The sequence below is a fragment of the Centrocercus urophasianus genome, unplaced genomic scaffold (assembly GCF_019232065.1).
Source record: "Centrocercus urophasianus isolate 14NV4802_14NV808 unplaced genomic scaffold, USGS_Curo_1.0 seq_56, whole genome shotgun sequence".
Taxonomy (NCBI): domain Eukaryota; kingdom Metazoa; phylum Chordata; class Aves; order Galliformes; family Phasianidae; genus Centrocercus; species Centrocercus urophasianus.
In genome coordinates, this window is record NW_024885155.1 from 1,032,864 (window position 1) to 1,050,054 (window position 17,191).

General features: G+C 49.3%; 1 protein-coding gene across 3 annotated transcripts in view; it reads right to left on the bottom strand.

Moving 5' to 3' along the window:
- SBNO2 (strawberry notch homolog 2) overlaps positions 1–17,191 on the bottom strand; it is a 51,447-nt gene that overhangs the window by 11,652 nt on the left and 22,604 nt on the right. For 2 of the 3 annotated variants that reach the window (XM_042835926.1, XM_042835929.1), the window contains 12 exons: positions 12,197–12,361; positions 7,503–7,595; positions 6,802–6,898; positions 6,254–6,414; positions 5,124–5,257; positions 4,512–4,602; positions 3,046–3,189; positions 2,596–2,713; positions 2,319–2,424; positions 1,710–1,863; positions 1,126–1,302; positions 516–613 (listed from right to left, as the gene is read on the bottom strand). In XM_042835926.1, the coding sequence (XP_042691860.1) occupies positions 516–613; positions 1,126–1,302; positions 1,710–1,863; positions 2,319–2,424; positions 2,596–2,713; positions 3,046–3,189; positions 4,512–4,602; positions 5,124–5,257; positions 6,254–6,414; positions 6,802–6,898; positions 7,503–7,595; positions 12,197–12,361 (1,538 nt within the window). Of the gene's footprint in view, positions 1–515; positions 614–1,125; positions 1,303–1,709; positions 1,864–2,318; positions 2,425–2,595; positions 2,714–3,045; positions 3,190–4,511; positions 4,603–5,123; positions 5,258–6,253; positions 6,415–6,801; positions 6,899–7,502; positions 7,596–12,196; positions 12,362–16,389; positions 16,674–17,191 lie in introns of those variants that run through there. The other variant, XM_042835928.1, reaches the window with a different exon arrangement.

A 17,191-nucleotide genomic window follows, 5' to 3' on the forward strand; every position in this document is an offset into this window, starting at 1 on the left:
ACCCCACCACCTCCCCTGTCTTGTGCTTGCCATGAAAGCCAGCACCACAGAACCTGAACTCCTTGGGTCTCTGCCCCCTCCCACCACTCCAGCAATGCTGCTTTGTGTCACCATCCCAGCCTCTGCCACGACATGAGATTCCCTCCCTTGTTTCTTCACTGTCAACAGCGCCGTTTTCCTGAGTCAGACTCCCACAAAGCAGACCTGAGCCCACGTTTCTGATCCTCCTATACCTGCTGGTTCCTTTCTGTGTGCAGACAGATGAGGCTGTTCGTGCAAGTTTGGACCACAGGAGACCTCAACAATCCAGAACTCAAAGTCACACTAAAGAAACAGCCCCTCAAGAACACAACAGAGTCCTCTCCATTTACAGCTCATGTGAGGTGAGGCCTTTATGAGAGTGAGTTTGTGGAACTGCAGGCTCTAAGTGGCCCCAGGGCAGGGTTTTCTCTCACTTGCCTCCAGCCTCCCATGCATCCCCTCCACAGAAAGAAAAGCAAGGAGTTTGAACTCACTCTGCAGCAGAAACAAAACAATTGAGGTGCCCATCATTCTCATCCAGGACTTCTCGGGTGCGAGCCTCCCCCGTGGACTGCAGGCCGATGACGATGCACTGCAGGGAAACACAAGGATGGCACAGCTGGGGTCAGGGCAAGCACCTACAGCCTCAAGAGATTGCATCTCATGGTTCCAGGCTCATCTTCCTTCGGCCCTGTCCAAAGGATGTTGGGCTGTAGCAAGGCTGCAGATCAAGAACCATCTTTCAAACCTCTCTGCACACCACTGAGGGGACGACTTGCTTTCAGAAGCTGGTTTTGCTAAGTAGTTTCTGTCAGGAATTTCTAAATCACATCCTGATAAATGCAAGGATAGGGCTGTGCTAAAGGTGAAACAGCTGGAACCGCTTCTAGCTTAAACATGGCCCAAGATGCTGTTTCAAATCACCTTGCTCGTGTTCACCAGAAGCAAACAGCCTCAGAAGAAAAGCTGACATTAACTCCCCAGTAGAGATTGCTGCCAATGTTCCCAGAAACAATTAACTCTCTTTGGTTACAGACAACAAGACTTCCCTTGGAATCTAAGACTGACAGCTGCTGCCCACACAGCCAGCCTCCAATACCACACCTTGTCCTTTGCCAGCTCCTCCTTGGCAAGCTCAACGAGGCGCCGGACTTTAGCAGCAATGCAGAGATACTTGAAGAAGCGTTGGTGAGCTGACCAGAACTGACCCCAAAGGGATTTCCGAGACTCCAAGCCGATCAGGTCAGCTGCCTGCTGGAACACCATCAAGGCCTCTGCCCACTGCAGACAGTACCGAGAAAGGCTGAGTTAATACCTTGTTGCTCATTACTGTTGTACGTGCAACTGTTAGAACAGACTGGGGTTTGATAATCTGATTTAGCTTCAGTGTTGATGCTGCTGTGTTAGGCTGAGCAGACAGTCTGCTCTTCTTTCTGCGTTAGCATGATGCTGCAAGCTCTGGTTTGCAAACACAGAACTTGTAAATAGAAGTAAAAAAAGTACAAGACTACTTCATCTAAAGAGAGCTAACGCCCTCTTTTTCTCATAACACCCTTTTTCTCATTAAAAACCCCCAAAGTTTGTGCTCGTGGCCCTGTCCAGAGACTTCAGTCCCTCCCACATAACAAGTGACAATGCCCCAATCACAATTAAACACTGGTCTCCCCACTGCAGTGGTACCAGCTCACCAACTTTGCTGCTTTGTCATAGACAATCTTGTACTGCTGATCCAGCGGGATCTCCTCGATCCTGAAGGTCACTCCAGTGAAGCTGAGCTGCCTGGCAATGTACATTCCACTGACCTTCATGTCCATTGCCACGATCTCCATTGCACCAACTCCCCTGGAAGAGGGAGGCAGTTGTGAGAGCCCTTCCTATTCCACAGGGCAACACGGGTGAGTGATTCTGCAGAACAACTTCCCATGGCTCAACCTGTCCTCAAGCACGCATTCCACCCATTTCCTAAAGGAGAAACCAACTCCTGCAGCTGCCCTTCCATTTCACTTCCTCTAGAAACTGAGAGGACAGTGCCCAGCTTGTAGACCCCCATGGTCTCTGCCTTCCTCTAAGCATGCCCTGTCTCTGAGCATATCTCTTCCACTTTTTAAAGGCTGGCACTGTGCAGGTACAGAGTGCTCAGCCATGAGACTGCTGGGATTGCTTGGACTTTTCTTGTTTTCATGAGCAAACAGGAATTCCCAAGAAGATATCGATTGGCCAGCACTTCCCTTTCAGGGACAAACAAAGACTGCCACAAAAGTTAAGCCAGATAAAGAGGGATGCTGGACGTGACTTACCTCTTCTCAATTGCATGCAGGAACTCATCAAATGCATGGAATGGGGTGCCTTCCCCCCAGATTCCCAGGCGGCTCATATAGATCATGTTTTTTGGCTCAGAGGCACCTGTTTGAACAGAATCCACTGTCAGCAAAACCACAGCAGTTGCAAATGGCATTGACTCCAGCAAAGTGAATGCCTAGAAGGAGGCTCGCTTGCCATCACGTCTCTCCAGACCCAGGGACCTTTCCAAGGCATGTGTTCACACGGCGCCCCTCCGTGCTGACAGAAGCTCACCTGTGGCACTGGCGTAAACAACCCTCGCTTGAGGCAGTTTGTTCTGAAGGTCCAACACTGCTTTGCCCATTTTAGTAGAGCTGGCATTTTTGGCTTTGTGGCATTCATCAAATACAATCTGAAAGTGAATGTCAGTTAAGGAGAAAGGACATCTTTTCATTACGAGGATGGCAGAAAATACAACCCAGACTCCTCCAGCTTCCTGAACAGCCAGTCCTAGCTGAAAAGGTCAATCCCAGCTGTGCTCCCCCCCTCCTTCAATTCCACTGCACTGTGGAGGAGGACAGAAGGGCACGGGGAGGACATATGTTCATAAATATGGACGCTGGGCACAAGGCTGTCCCACACAGTTGCTCCTGGTGACCTCAGCTGGCCCCAGGCTCTTCCTCTCCTGGTGAAGCACAGTTCCAACCCTCCCCTTTTCTCTATTTTTTTTTTTTTAAAGGATACAACTCCATCAAAGTTTTCCCTGCACCAATCCAGAATTTGTTTTAAGCGCGTCCTATGCTGCCCGCCTGCCTGGCTCTCACCAATGAGAGCAGAGTAAGTGGCAAAGAGGACTCCTTCTGAGGTAGCTGTGTCTCCATATCTAATCTGCAGAAAGAGGAAGACAAAGAGCAGAGGGGCTCATGACAACTGTCCACAGTGCACTGCACCCGTTCTAAGCCCACAGCCCCTGCTTCAGATTCTGCTGTGGCTGCAGAGGGCCCATGCTCCTGCCTTCAAGAACAAAACCCAGTGTGAGAGTAGAGCAGACAAAAGACCACTAGCAGCTGACATCTTTAGCACTTCTCCTTGGCACTGACATACGGTGATGACAGGGGTCTTAAATGCCTGGCTAGGTTCCTTTGCCAATGTGTCAGCACATCTGGATGCACGTAGAGAAATGTGGAGACCACACCAGGCCTTCAATTTTCTGGCCAACTGAATTTGCTTCCTTTTTTAAGCAACAGTTTGGAATGTTTAATTATTTTGAATCCCTCCTATCTATTTTAATTACTTCCAGAAAATAATTCTCTCTTTGGCCAAGTGAGATCACTGCCTCACTGCCATGGATCCTACCTATAACAAAATAAAACGTATAAGGGAAAACAAAACAAAACGGGGTCCTGATGTGAAGAGTGTCGTATTTAAAGCCTTTCCATCTGAATACAAATATCTCTTTCAGTCTCCTCGTGGACTGCATTCAGAGGTGTCAAACACATGTGGTTTCCATTGACTTTGTAAGAGCTGGTTGTTCAGTGCTGTTTAAAACCAGAGGAGAGTGCTTCAGCAGGCTGGCCAGCAGCGTGGCAAACACAGGCCTGGACAAGAGACTGAAAGACAGGCTGAGCAGAGCTCCATGAGCAACCAAACACTACGCAGCTGCCGGTCATTTCTTTTGAAAAATAATTCATCCTCACCACTGATGACTGGAAGGAAGTTTGAAAAGTCTCTGCTTCACCCAGCTCAGAGGAAATGCCTGTATGCACAGCACTGTGCTGCAGTCTGCTGGCAGGCACTGATCTGCCCGTTTGTATGCTCTCCCTTTATCTGCATGTTCTGAAAACAGGGTGCCTGAAACGAGAGCTAGTGAAAACTAGCCCATGTGGGCACAGCACAGCCACCTCCGACGGGGGCTGCTCCCTCAGTAGGACTCTTCAGAAATGGGGAAGAGCATTTGAGCCCTGCAGAACTTTGCACTTGGATGGAGACATATTGTGCTCCCTGCAGGAAACAGCTCTGTACTCACAGAGCAGCTCTGGAGAGTGTATAAAAATAGAAAAGAGTCCAGAGTGGGAAGAACATGCTGAGAGAAGGAAACAGCAAGCAGCTCGCTGTCTGCTATTGCCTGTGCTGCTCTGCACTCTGCAGCAGATCCATCTAACTGCTGCCGTAGGCTGATTTTCTAGAACAGCATTGCTTCTCTCCTCTACCTTATTCAAAGCATGCACAGGAATGTGGGAGGCTTCAATGTCCTTCAGGTCTCTCTCAGCATCGTACTTGAGATCATTGGAGACGCTGAACCTGCAAAGCAAGACGTGGGCCTGGTTATCTGCTAAGGAGAGTCGGGGCAGCACAGTGATTAACAGCTCTGACTAAAGCAATTGTAGGTGTATGAAACTGTCACATTTCCCACTGCCCACACACCTCAACGTAAGATCCTACAGCAGACTCTGGTCTGGCACTTATGACAAGTTCAGTCTATTCTGCAGTAAAGCCCCATACTCTAGGGGCTCGAGTCTGCACCTGGGAAGTCCACGAATATCCCTCCACCGACTTCAGAAGAGTAGGAAGAGGCTTCACACTGCACTCTTGAGGAGTACAATTTGCTGTTTCACAGTGATTCATTCTCCATCACCGCTGCAGGGGAAATATTCCCATTTCACAGAGAGCAAACAGGCACAAAGAGGTGGAAAAGACTTTACCCAAGGCCACAGCATGAGTCAACTAGCAAGCCAACATCAGCATTAAGGAATTCCTTACTCCCAGATTCACACCAACTCCGAGGTCTTACGGGAAAAGAGGGGAAAAAATCCCCAACTTACCAAAGAGCTTTTTTCCTCCCTTTAAGATAATTTTCAAAGATGATGCCTGCAACTGTCCTGCCCTTTCCAACTCCAGCACCGTCCCCAATGAGGAAGCCAGCTCGCTGCCCATTGGGCAACAAAACTTCATGTTGCTGCAAAATCGAGAGCAGAATTGGAAATCAAACTGTTTTCATGTGATCTTTTAAGAGCCCCACTTAACCCTTTCATGTATCTCATAGATATGCATTTCCAGCTCAGATAAGCAATGCCAGGAATGGCAGAGTACCGTGGTTGAGCTCACAAGGCAGTTTGTAGAAAAAGCCCCCAGGCCCCAGAAACTTTAAGCACACCCTCCTGCAACTCCTCCTGTGGAGTCATAAATAAAATCATAGGATTGCTCAGGTTGGAAAAGACCTTAAAGATCATCAAGTCCAACCACAACTTAACCATATTACCCTAACTCTAACCACCCTCTGCTAAATCATGTCCCTGAGCATCACATCCAAAGCACACACCCAGGAATGGTGTCTCAACCACACCCTGGGGAGCCCATTCCAATGCTTAACAACCCTTTCTGTAAAGAAGTGTTTCCTGATATCCAACCTAAACTTACCCTGGAGCAACTTAAGGCCATTTCCCCTCATCCTGTCACCAGTGAGAAGGGAGCAACCCGACTCTCACTGTGAGCACCTTTCAGACATTGGAAGAGAGCAATAAGGTCTCCCCTCAGCCACCTCTTCCCCCGACTAAACAGCTCCAGTCCCTTCAGTCTCTCCTCGTAGGACATATTCTCCAAGCCCTTCACAAACCCTGTTGCCCTTCTTCGGGCCTGCTCCAGCACCACAGTGTCTCTCCCTGCACAGCTTCACTACATACTTGTAATCATCATAAGTAGCTTGCCCACTCTTCCAGAGACCATAAACTTTCCTTTTGTTCTTGAGTTCCAGCCAAAGATCTGCCCCACATTGGGCAGCATTTGCAACATCTGATGCATGGACTCCGATGTGAACGATCTAAGTCCTTTATTACAAGTGCTCACATCACTTATATATCTTCACAACTTTTTTTTTTTTTTTTTAAAGCTTTCCCACCCACCCTTACAACTCTCCATCTTATCGGCTTCACTCCCATACCTGGCAGTCACATACCTGGCAGGCATAAATGATTGCTTCCAGCTGTAGTGCAGAGAGTGACCCTTTGTCAGCAACGGAGCTTGGCAGAGAAAGGCTGTAGGTGATGTTGGGTGGGGGAACGCTGGACAGGGTGCTCGTTTCAACCACGAGGTCAGGGTGGTGCTTCCCAATCTTGGCTAAATGACACACACAAACACATAAGAGACAGAACGTAACTTCTCCATCCCCACAGAGCACCTCATGAAGGACTGCAGACCTCCTCATCTGCTCCGTAGCCTCAGACTACACAAGAGACAAGCTCAGTGCCTGCTCTTCACTCTCTTTCATTTCACTGACATGTCAGACTGCCAAAAACAAGCCAAGCTTCTCCTAAAAGCAGACAACAAAAGTGTCCTGTGAAATCAGTGTAGCACCAGCAAAGGATCAGTAGAGTTATCCTACAAAGTCACAAACTTGGCAAACACCACATCCTGCCTGCACAAAGATAAGGGAGCAGTGAGCTTGGTTGGTCCACAGTGCAGTCAAGAGCATTTCTCGTACACACGTGATAGCAGGACACTCACACTTTGAGGGTACATATTCTGCATAGGTTTCTGTTTGCCCCAACTCTTCTGTTTCTTCCTCATCACCTTCATCCTCCTCTTCTGCAGGAACTTGAGACTGAAAAGAAACACAGCATCGATCGAATGTTAACATTCTCACTGTAGTATGGACGTGGCACCAGACAACTATTATTTATTCCAACCCAACCCAATTAATCTCATTTACAGACTACAGCAACACAAGGAAAACCACCCTGTGAGAGACCATCCCAGGGGCCCAGCAAGTGCTTTAAGATCTACTTTCAACACGCAGTCCATCATGAACTAGGGAATTTCAGGCAAGCTGTGGGCTACAATCAATTGTGCCTAACTGCGCTCTAATCTGACCCTGAAGAAGGACCCAGACAAGCTCTCAACTCAGCAGGAACTCAGCAGCATAAAGCAAAGTCACGCGATTCCTGGAAGAACAGCCTCTACTGACTGTGCTGATTTAGCTGCAAGGAAAGCATGGAGAATTCTCCAGCAGAGCAAGGTTCCACCACAGGAAACGCAAGACACTTCTGGGAAAGGGCAGTGACCTGAAATGCACGTGGTGACCTGGCTGACTTTCTTGCCTCATTCCCTCTGAGGGGACAACGGCCGAAATTGTTCCTCTCTGCGCTGTGACGTTATGAAGCTGAGAGCCTCACGCTGGGCTCTGCTGGAGCAGATGTCATTCTCACCTGGTAGCTGATGAGGAGGGGGGTGTTGGGGACAGCAGCAATGCGGTCGTCCGAACTGTTTAAGCCACTGAATGATCTGCTGGTTGAGAACAGCTGCAACAGAAAGGAGGCAGGTCAGAAAGCAGCTGTAATCCTCCGCCCTCCAACCTCAGCTCCAGCAAATTAAAGGATGGAAACACGACTGTGAAGGCATTTGTGCTTTGTACTCAGACCTTATGCTCTGATGGCGTCAGAGGGCTTTAATACTTTCTGCTCCTCCACGTCAAGCCCTGGGGAGTAATTCTGAAAACTAATAAATCCTGCCAATGCCATACATGCCTTCCTCAACACAAACACAGGGAATAACTGACCCGGGGAAATGCATTCCTGCAACAAGTGTGCGCATCCCCACGTATGATGGAAGCTGCAGGGACACGTGTCCTCCCACAGCACAAACACAACTGCAGGGCAGGAGTCCTTCTGCCAAGTAATAACCACACAATGTTAAGACAGGTCATCCCCAAACACTCTGTTTTGCCTGGATAGCAGGAGCTGCGCAGATTCTCGCTGACAGTTCACAGGTTTTATTCTGAATTATTGAGTCTAAGCGAGAGCTCAGGGTTGGGCTTGCTGGTAGAAGAGAGAAAGGCACTGCTCTGAGAAGCAGAAAGCCTGGTACAGGAGAAGAGACCCAAGTGGGAGAACTAGGAAAGCTGCAAGCAAAGCCATCCCCGGGAAAGGACTGAGCATTACAGACTGCAACCTTTTAAGATGCTCTCACAAACTTCCCTTCAGGCATGCCTTCACTAAATGATCTTGCAATCTCGCTTTCAGCATTTAAAACACCGTTCAAGGAAATTAAATAATTGCACCAGAATGCAAACATGGCTCAGCACTGACTAATACCTGTCTGTGGTTCAGGACTGCTATCGGCTGCCCGGACAGCCAGTGCCTGCATGCCTTTACCTCAGGCCCACCCATGGACACCAGCACTGCCAGCAGCCAAGCCCAGGAGCCCAGAGCACCCAGAGATCTGCCAGGCCCTGGTGGTGCTGGGTGCCAGCTGCTGCACCAGGCAATGGCTGCTCCAGCCTGCCTGGCCCGTGCCGTGCCCTGGGAGCTGGGAGGCACAACTGAGGAGAGCCTTTGTCTGCCCTGACAAACAAAATCCCATTGGAATTTCCCGACAGTGAGCAAGGTCAAGGCAGCAGCTCGTGGCATCCAAAGCAATCAGCAGCTCCAGCAGTGGCACTGCTGCAAGTCTCTAGGCTGTTGGGAGCGCCAGCCTCAGAGACCCTGCTCCACAGGCAGAAGTGAAATATGGAAGTTCTTCAGCATAAACACTCTTATTATTTCCTTTTTTTTTCTTTTTTTTTTTTTTTTCCCCTACAATTAAAAAAAAAAGAGAAAAAAAAAAAAAAAAAAAGAAAGAAAAAACCACCCTCCATTACTGGAAGCCTGAGTCAGAATTACCAGAAGGAAGCTGGACGGAAGAGCTATTTTCAGTGCCAACAAATCTGGAGAGCAGGTGAAACATCTCCACCTACAAATCTGAGCTCAGTACAAAAGCTGCTTCTTAGGCAAGAAAAAAGCTCTGATCCCGCTGCAGTGGAGGGGCACACAGCTCTGTGGGAAGGGAACGGAGCTCTGCTTTTGCAGTGTCTTATCTTCAACACTTAAATCCCTACTATCCAAGTGCAGCAGTGCAGCCTGGGCACGCAGCTTTTCACCTCAGCTATCACAAAGGAAGGGACAGAACCCCCAGTGCTTCAGAGCACCGAGGACGAACCCCAGAGCTGAGAGTGAGCTGTGAGCACCAAGCCAGGTGGGACCAGGAGCTCTGCTGGGCGGCACATCCTGCTCCAGGCTGAGCTCAGACAGTTCCTTTCTCTATTCTTGCTCTCCTGTCTGTTTGATCTTCTCCTTTCTCTAAAAGCATTAAGAGGCACACACATCATGCATGCGTTCAGCAAAGCCACCGACAACTGCGCAGAGATTTGGATCTCACTCCACTTCTTCCCTCTTTGCATTCACCCTTTATGCCTGATCTTGCCGTGACTTCTGTGGGGAAGCAGCAGTCACATCAGGCTGACCAGCCAACCTCCTTCAGCATAACTACGACCTCCTCTCAGCGGGGGGGGGGGGGGGGGTCCCTTTTTGGAAGTGCTTTGAATGAATTCAATGGAGGAAAAAGGCAGCAGCACGTCACCAAAGTTCCAGCAGTGATCTCTCAGGAGCAATTCGATTCCTCACTCTTACAAAGGGCTCCGAGTTCTCGTAAGAAAGCACAATGGATGACACAGACTATTTTTTAAAGGTATTTCACAACTTCATTATAAACTAAGCAAGTTTTGTATGCATTTTGCATGCTAACCCCTGCAAACATTTAAGTATGGAGCAGCTCTTCCCTCCATGCCCGCTTCAGAAACGATGCACAAAGCCAACACATGGACACGTCTCTTCTTTATGGCTGCACCTCTCCCTGCATGGCACACAGAGGTTTGGTTTTTCGAAGAGAGCAACCTGTACCTACACAGAGCTCTTTGGGGCTCTCACTTTCTGGGATGCTTCCCATTTGCCATGGACATGTCCCCGTCACCAGAGCTCTTTGGGGGTTGCTCCTCCTGCTCAGCACGAATCTGGGACTGAAGTGCTGTCTCAGGAAACAAACTGCCACGCTGACAGCAGAGTGCAGGGCTGCTCCTTGTCCCTGGGCAGAGAGCTGACCACACAGCTACAGCTCATCAGGTGCACTGCATCCCAATGCATTGGGGCCACATCCACCCAAGTTTGAACTGTGTAGCCCGACCGATGCTCAGTTCTGCACTGCAGCTTCACTCTGGGTATGCAAAAGCCAAAACCCCTGCAATTTCATGGAATGTTATGGTGGCAGGATGATGTAAGGACAGATAGGGAAGGATAGTTTAAACAGCTTGTACATATTGGTGCAAGATGTCAGCCAAGCCCCAGTCTTGCACTGAGTGCCACAGAAAGGAGCTTCTCACTTAAGCACTGACTCAGGATTTTGCAACCATTTGCTCAGCTCACCTCCAACCAAACCAAAAGAGTATTAAAAAAAGGCAATAAATCAGCTGCCCATCATCAGTCAATCCAAGAAAACATTTATCCAGCATCCTGCAAGTTAACACCTCCCATGGAAAAATGAAACTGAAATCTCCCGGCTGGGCTGCACTTCACTTACATCTTGTCAGGAAATATCAGGCTTAGCAAAAACAGGCCAAAAACAAAACACAAACCACCACCTCTGTATGCAGAGAACACAGATAACACAGTGTTTAAAATAGCCAGAGGTTCTTTTCAAAAGGAAGTAGTTTATAAATGGAATTCAAAGGAGTTAATTGGCCTTAACTGGATGCCAGTGCTCTGAAGGACAGCAAGGGCCACCAGGAGGGCTTCAAGGAGGATGTGGAGAGCAGCACACAATGGGACCAGGGACTCTCTGGCCATTTCCTTGGTTCAAACAGCTCAGCCCTCCTCCTCCTGACCATCTCCACGTTCAACCTGGTTCAAAGCTACCAGACCACACGTTGGCTGCCTGCACAGCCATGCACCGTTGGTCTTCAGCACGTTTATGACAGGAAGGAAGGCAGGGTTACTGCCTGCCACCAACTGCAGGCACCCTGAGGGTCAAGAGGATGCTGCAAAGGTCTACAGAGGTCATCAGATCTCATCAGGTTCAGCAAGGGCTCAGGCACCTGACGTGAAGATCTGCCTTGTCATGGCTCACCTAAGACATCACAAAGTCTAAGGCAGATAGGAGCTTTGATTTCCCAAACCTCAGGCCAGAACCTCACCACCAACCCACACTTCTTCAGCACTCAACCAGTCACTGAGACACGCTGGGATCAGTTCAGAGCAGAACTGCTGCCAAGTCTCTTACTGCCAGGCTCTGACACACAGGCAGCTTTCATCATGGAAATACAGAGTCTGACACATTACTAACAGCAAAATGCAGCCTCTAAAAACACAACTGAATCTCAAAATGCAACAGTGACTAAAGCACAAGTGTGTTAGACTGCATTCTGGAGCATTCACTTTCATTTTTTTCCCCTACCATCTCTGAGAGACAACGATCCACAAAAGGAACCTGCTGCAGGGCTGGATATTCACCATGACAGCTGAGATAGCAGATGTGCATGGTATCAGTTCCACCAACAACCACAGCTGGAGGCTGCTGGAAGGGACTGATGTCAGGTTGTGCAACAGTGAGCGAGCAGATGAGGGAAAACAGACAGCAGAAAGCTGGTGAAAACGCACAGGACTGCATGTTGCTCTCAGACTGCCAAAAAATCACGTGCCCAGGAAAACTCAGGGATGTGAAAGCTTGCAGGGATTTGGACTCACAAAGCAAACACAAACGATCAGTCTTAAATTGAAACAGTTTGGGTTTTAGTCATCATTAGTAAAACATTTGCCATGGAAAATAAACATACGGTGGATGTTGCTGGGGACAGTTAATGATCTACGTCATGTTTTTCCTCAAGTCCGTCTCTTCAGTGCTCCTGAGCTCCTGCTGCAGGCCACCCTGCTCATGCTGAGCGTTTCAGGGATACACCTCCTGGCATCAACATCAACACACTGCAACTTCAGCCCTGCAGGGAGTTGTGTTTCCTAATTCCGTGGGGCAAACACCATGGGATGAAGCCTGAGATATTCAGTGTCTGATGGGGAGGATGGGAGAGGAGCGCCCGTACCTCTGTTTGGTTCTGCTGTGACGTGTTTACATCCCATATGGTTGGCACGTGGTTCAGGCTGTCAGCAGGCAAGCAGTCCTTTGCATCCACGATGTCAGAGAGGGAATCCGCAGGAGATGAGAAGAGAGAGTTATTGTTGGAGAGCTCATCGAGGTATGAAGAGTCCTGAAATGAAAGGAACGACCACAGTTAGAGGAGGAGGGAGAGGAGCAGAGAGCTCCCTTCTCACATCTGCTCAGCCAGGAAGCTTTAATTTTTTGCTGTTAACCAGGCACTCGGTTGCTTTGCACTCCACAAACTCAGAAATTCACTTGTCAATGAAGACGTGCTCTCAGCCGCTGGTTTAAAATCGTGGTTTCTCGATGGAGGAGGAAGCACTGATTGGGCAGCAGTGCTGGTAAATGTTCAAAACTCAGACTGTGCACACCTGCACATACAGAGCATTCACCAAGGTGTCACCGCACTTCTGGGTTTGATTAGAATGGCCCCTGGGGGGTGAAAACGTTTCAGTTTGACACACGAAAGACTCAAGCGTTCCAATCATCCAACAGAGAACCAGCCAGAGCCCATAATGACAGAGCTGTTTAATTGCAACTCATAACACAGCAGCAGCCAGAGGCTTGGGATAAAATGACAGCCACTGATGTGTGCAAAGCAGGCTGCGTGGAGTGGGGACACCTGCATCTGTACCCAGATAAACTGCAGCAAATCCACTCTTCTTGGGACATGCCTCGACCTGGGCAAGAAGTGAACGTGCTTCAGTGATGAGGATCAGGCTCTGCCCTTGCCCATTTTCTGGTCCTAGCACCATGACGGCTTACACTTGTTTTATTCTGTGCTGACCCAGTGATGATGTCAGTTTGAGTCATGTGGCCTCCAGATCACAAAGCGCCCAATCATTAATTCCTTGTTTGATTTTTCAAATGCCAAATGACAAGAACTGATAGGCAAAAACCTGTTTGCAACCCTGGTGCAGATCACTGCACCTCTCCTGACCTCACTGCACCAACCCAGCTCTCCTCCACGCTCGTGGCTGTCAGGCAAAGCCCTGGTGACTGGAAAAAGGGAAACATATTCAAGAAAGGGAGGAAGGAGGACCCAGGGAACTCCAGTGAGCCTCACCTCTGTGCCTGGGAAGATCATGGAACAGATCCTCCTGGAGGACGCATTAAAATGTGGAGGTGATTTGAGCCAAGCAGCAAGGCTTCAGCAAGGGAAGGCCGTGCCTGATGCATCTGGTGGCTTTCTGTGACGGAGTGACAGCATCAGTGGGCAAAGGAAGGGCACCTGATGTCATCTACCTGGACCTGGGCAAGGGCTCAGACACGGTCCCCCACCACATCCTTATCTCTAAAGTGCAGAGATACGGATTTGAGGGGTGGACTATATGGTGGATGAGGAGTTGGTTGGATGGTTGTAGAAGCTGTGGATGCCCCATCTCTGGAGGCACTCAAGGCCAGGCTGGTTGGGATCCTGAGCAGCCTGACCTAGTGGACAGTAACCCTGCATGGCAGGGGGTTGAGCTAGATGATCTTTAAGGTCCCTTCCAACCTATGTGATTCTATGATTCAGTGACTCTATGAGACACTACTTCAGCTGGCAGAAAGATTTGTCTGCAGCTCAATGAAGAGCGATGCACTTTGAAGCCACATCAGAGCACAAAGTCCCTCGCTGGGGATGTGGCTGCACCCCAGAGCGACACACAGACAGACCCACAGGTCCTTCCTCCCACCCCACCATGTTCAGCCAACACACATCAGCCCTGCAGCTCTTCCCAGAGGTTGGGACTGCCAGCACACGGCTGGCTCAAGCTCTGTGCTACGTCAGATAACAAAATCAGTGTGATGATACTGCAGCACGGCTGCCAGGAGAGCCGCAGCATCAGACAGGAGGAGAAATCACTGCTCATTTCCAGTTAAAGGCCAATTCCGTACTACAAAGCAGAAAGGCAGCCAACAATTTTAAAAGTCACTTCGCCCCGCCTGACAAAACCAGGAACAGCTGAGCCTGCCTGTATTATTCCTATGGGCTCCTGGCCAACAGCTGGGCCAGGCTCCCTCCCGACTGCTATCAGAAGTTGCCTTTTTGCAGCACTTACAACCAACAGGACGTGCCCTTCCCCATCTTGCCACCCATGTCCTGCTTGGCCCTGGAGAAGACAGCTCTGAAGCCACAGCTGCCTCCCAGGCAACCTTCAGCCTCTCACCCAGAGCAAATTGTGTGAGTAAGATTCAGACTGTGACACTGAGATTTACTTTTTTCCATTAACTTTGCTGCCTCTTAGGGTCTTGAAAAGAGGAAGGTGCCCAGCTGGAACATGAAAAGGTGTGCAGAAGCCCAGCCAGCTCACTGCCTGCCCAGCATGGGCCCCACGGCTGCTGCACCCTGAAATAAGGAGATCAGCCCTCAAATCAGAGGGAGAATCAACAGTATCAGTTCTGCAAAGAGCTGGTCCATCCTCTCACAGCGTTCCAAGGCATTAGTCACAAAGTCCCCTGGTCTGCCTTACCTAGCTGTGCTATCCAGAGAGCACAGACACAGCGTGCTGCTTACAGCATAGCCCCGAAAAACAGCACCATGTAAACACAGAATGCTGTGTAATTGTTTAACATAAAGCCGTACTGATAACTACAATGTGCATCATTATCAGCCATGCTTTGACTAGTTACTCCACTAGTTTGTATGGAGGAGTTACCTAAACCTCTGGGCCCTGAAGCAGAGGAAGAAACATGCTCTGATCCAACAGCAGATGGAACAGCACCAATTGGGATAGTGCCACCAGCACCAAAAACCAGAGGAGGATGTTATGGGGAGAACCCAAGAGCCCACAGAGCACAGATTACTGCATGTTGAGGGAGTGATTTTGTCTCTGTTTAAGATTGATCAGTGAGAACTTCGTGCTGCTCTCGTTGGAAATAGGATCTGACAGTAGTTAGAGGGGGACGGACGGGGAGGCTCTGACATCTGCACTTGTGGAAACAGTTCAGAAGGAACTGCTCGTGTCAGGGATGGAGCAAAAGGGGGCACATCATAAACAGGGAAAGGACGACTCCCTGACAGCGGGGTGAGCCCTCAATGGGGAGTCCTGTAAGGGTTTAAGAGCCGCCATCGCAGAGGTACAGCTGCTGGGCATCGGTCTTGGCAGCTTTTTTCACACTGGAGATCAAACAACATCAGTGTACCAGCATGGGAGACAGATGAACTGAAATCACCGTCTGATCTCTGTATCAGAAGATGCTCCAGTGAGCAGTTTGATAAATCGATGATAGCACTCACGTGCAGGACTTTGAAACTGAGCACCAAGGGATCCAGTCTGGCACACAACATTTCCATCATCATCCCACCCCAGGGCTGTGAAAAGCCAAGAACAAACTCCCAAGAAAGACCAGAGGAAAGCAGGGTAAGAAAGCAACGCAGACATCGACCTCTTTCTCCTCACTCACAGCTCCTTCGACCAAAGCAAAGCCTTTGTTAAAAATACTGCAAGAGCAGGTGAAGCCTAAAGCCAGCAGCAGTGTGTCCTAAAAATCAGAGATGTCGGTATAGAAATGATTTATTTGCTCGCAATCCAGACGCAGAGGAAACAAACATCCTTTTGGCACAGCACGCTGTAGGGACTTCAGAAAAGCCCCACATAAGCACAGGCAGATGTGCATACATGAACACTGTGGTGCTGCCAGGTGAGGGAGGTGTGTTTTCCCAGCAGTCACAACGCCGGGGCCGTTTCAGGTAAGATGGAATAAGGAAACTCACAGCTGCGATGCAAACCATCGATCGCTCAAAGGAAATCTTTTCACTGCCAAAACCCAAAGTCTTTCTAAAAACAGAGCAATAAACTTGCAGTCTCAAGGGTTCTGTGCTCTGCTTTGCAAGCACTTCCCTCGCTTTTCTGGTTTAAAAATCAAACCCCCCTGAAAGCCGTTACAGCTCCAGAAACACAGATCAGTTCTGTGCACAGCTCCTTTTCCTCCCTGCTTTGCTCACCACGCTCACAGCGATGGCAGCAGGGTCTGCGCTGCACAAAGCCATCTGCAGTGGGAACTGCCTGCAGCACTTTGCTTTCCTGCTGCCCTGAAGCCCCCCCTCTGCAGCACAGACAGGAGCACCCGAGCCCAGAGGAAAGGCTGAAGTTTCCCCCTCGCAAACAACAGCAACTCCAAGGAAGAGAAAAGAATATAAAAACCAAACGTTACCTTGAAGAGAGACGGGAACTTCAGCCAGAACTGCATTTGGGACATTTTAAAGCAGCATTCAGTTTGCTGAGTGCAGAGCAAGATGCAGACCAGGCAGGAAGGTGAACTTCTCAATATATACCGGAGAAAGATCTTCATTCATGACAGCAACAGCAGCCAGAGAGCTGACCAAGGCTTTTTTTGGACATGCAGAAGAAAGGAGTGAAAATGGAGCAAAAAAGGACAGCCATGCAGCGCGCCTGTCCTGAGCCCGGCGAGATTTGCATATAGTGTTTAGTCATGAAGGAGAGTGCTCTTACTTCCTCTAAGTACGAGGGCTGACTTTCAGGAAATGATGCCTGCTTGGTAAGTCAGTGAAATTACTGGCAGTGCGAGGAGAATTACTGTATGTGGTGTAATTCAACCACAGATAGGCTGTAAACAAAGCTGCGCCGCACGGCTGCGGGGACCCGGCCCAGGGCTGGGGCTCCTGCCCACCCCCCCCCCCAGTGCTGGGGGGCTCAGGTGATGCAACCAGACCCAAAAGGTAACCAGCAGGACTCCTTTTCTTCTTACTTTTGAAGAGCCACAGCTTTCTTTTGTCTCCAAGATCTGCCCCACCCCACGCATTGCAATTAAACATTAAAAGGAGCAGCCTTGCTGTTCTAACTCATTGTTCTTTTTCTGCATCCAGGAACACTGGGCTTCTTTTTCTTTTTTTTCTAAAGGCTTCCCCTGTTAACTTTATTTTTTATAACAGAATAAAGCAGCGTTTCTGGTGAGGAAGTTAAGAAGACATAGGAAGGGGCATCTGAAAGGGACT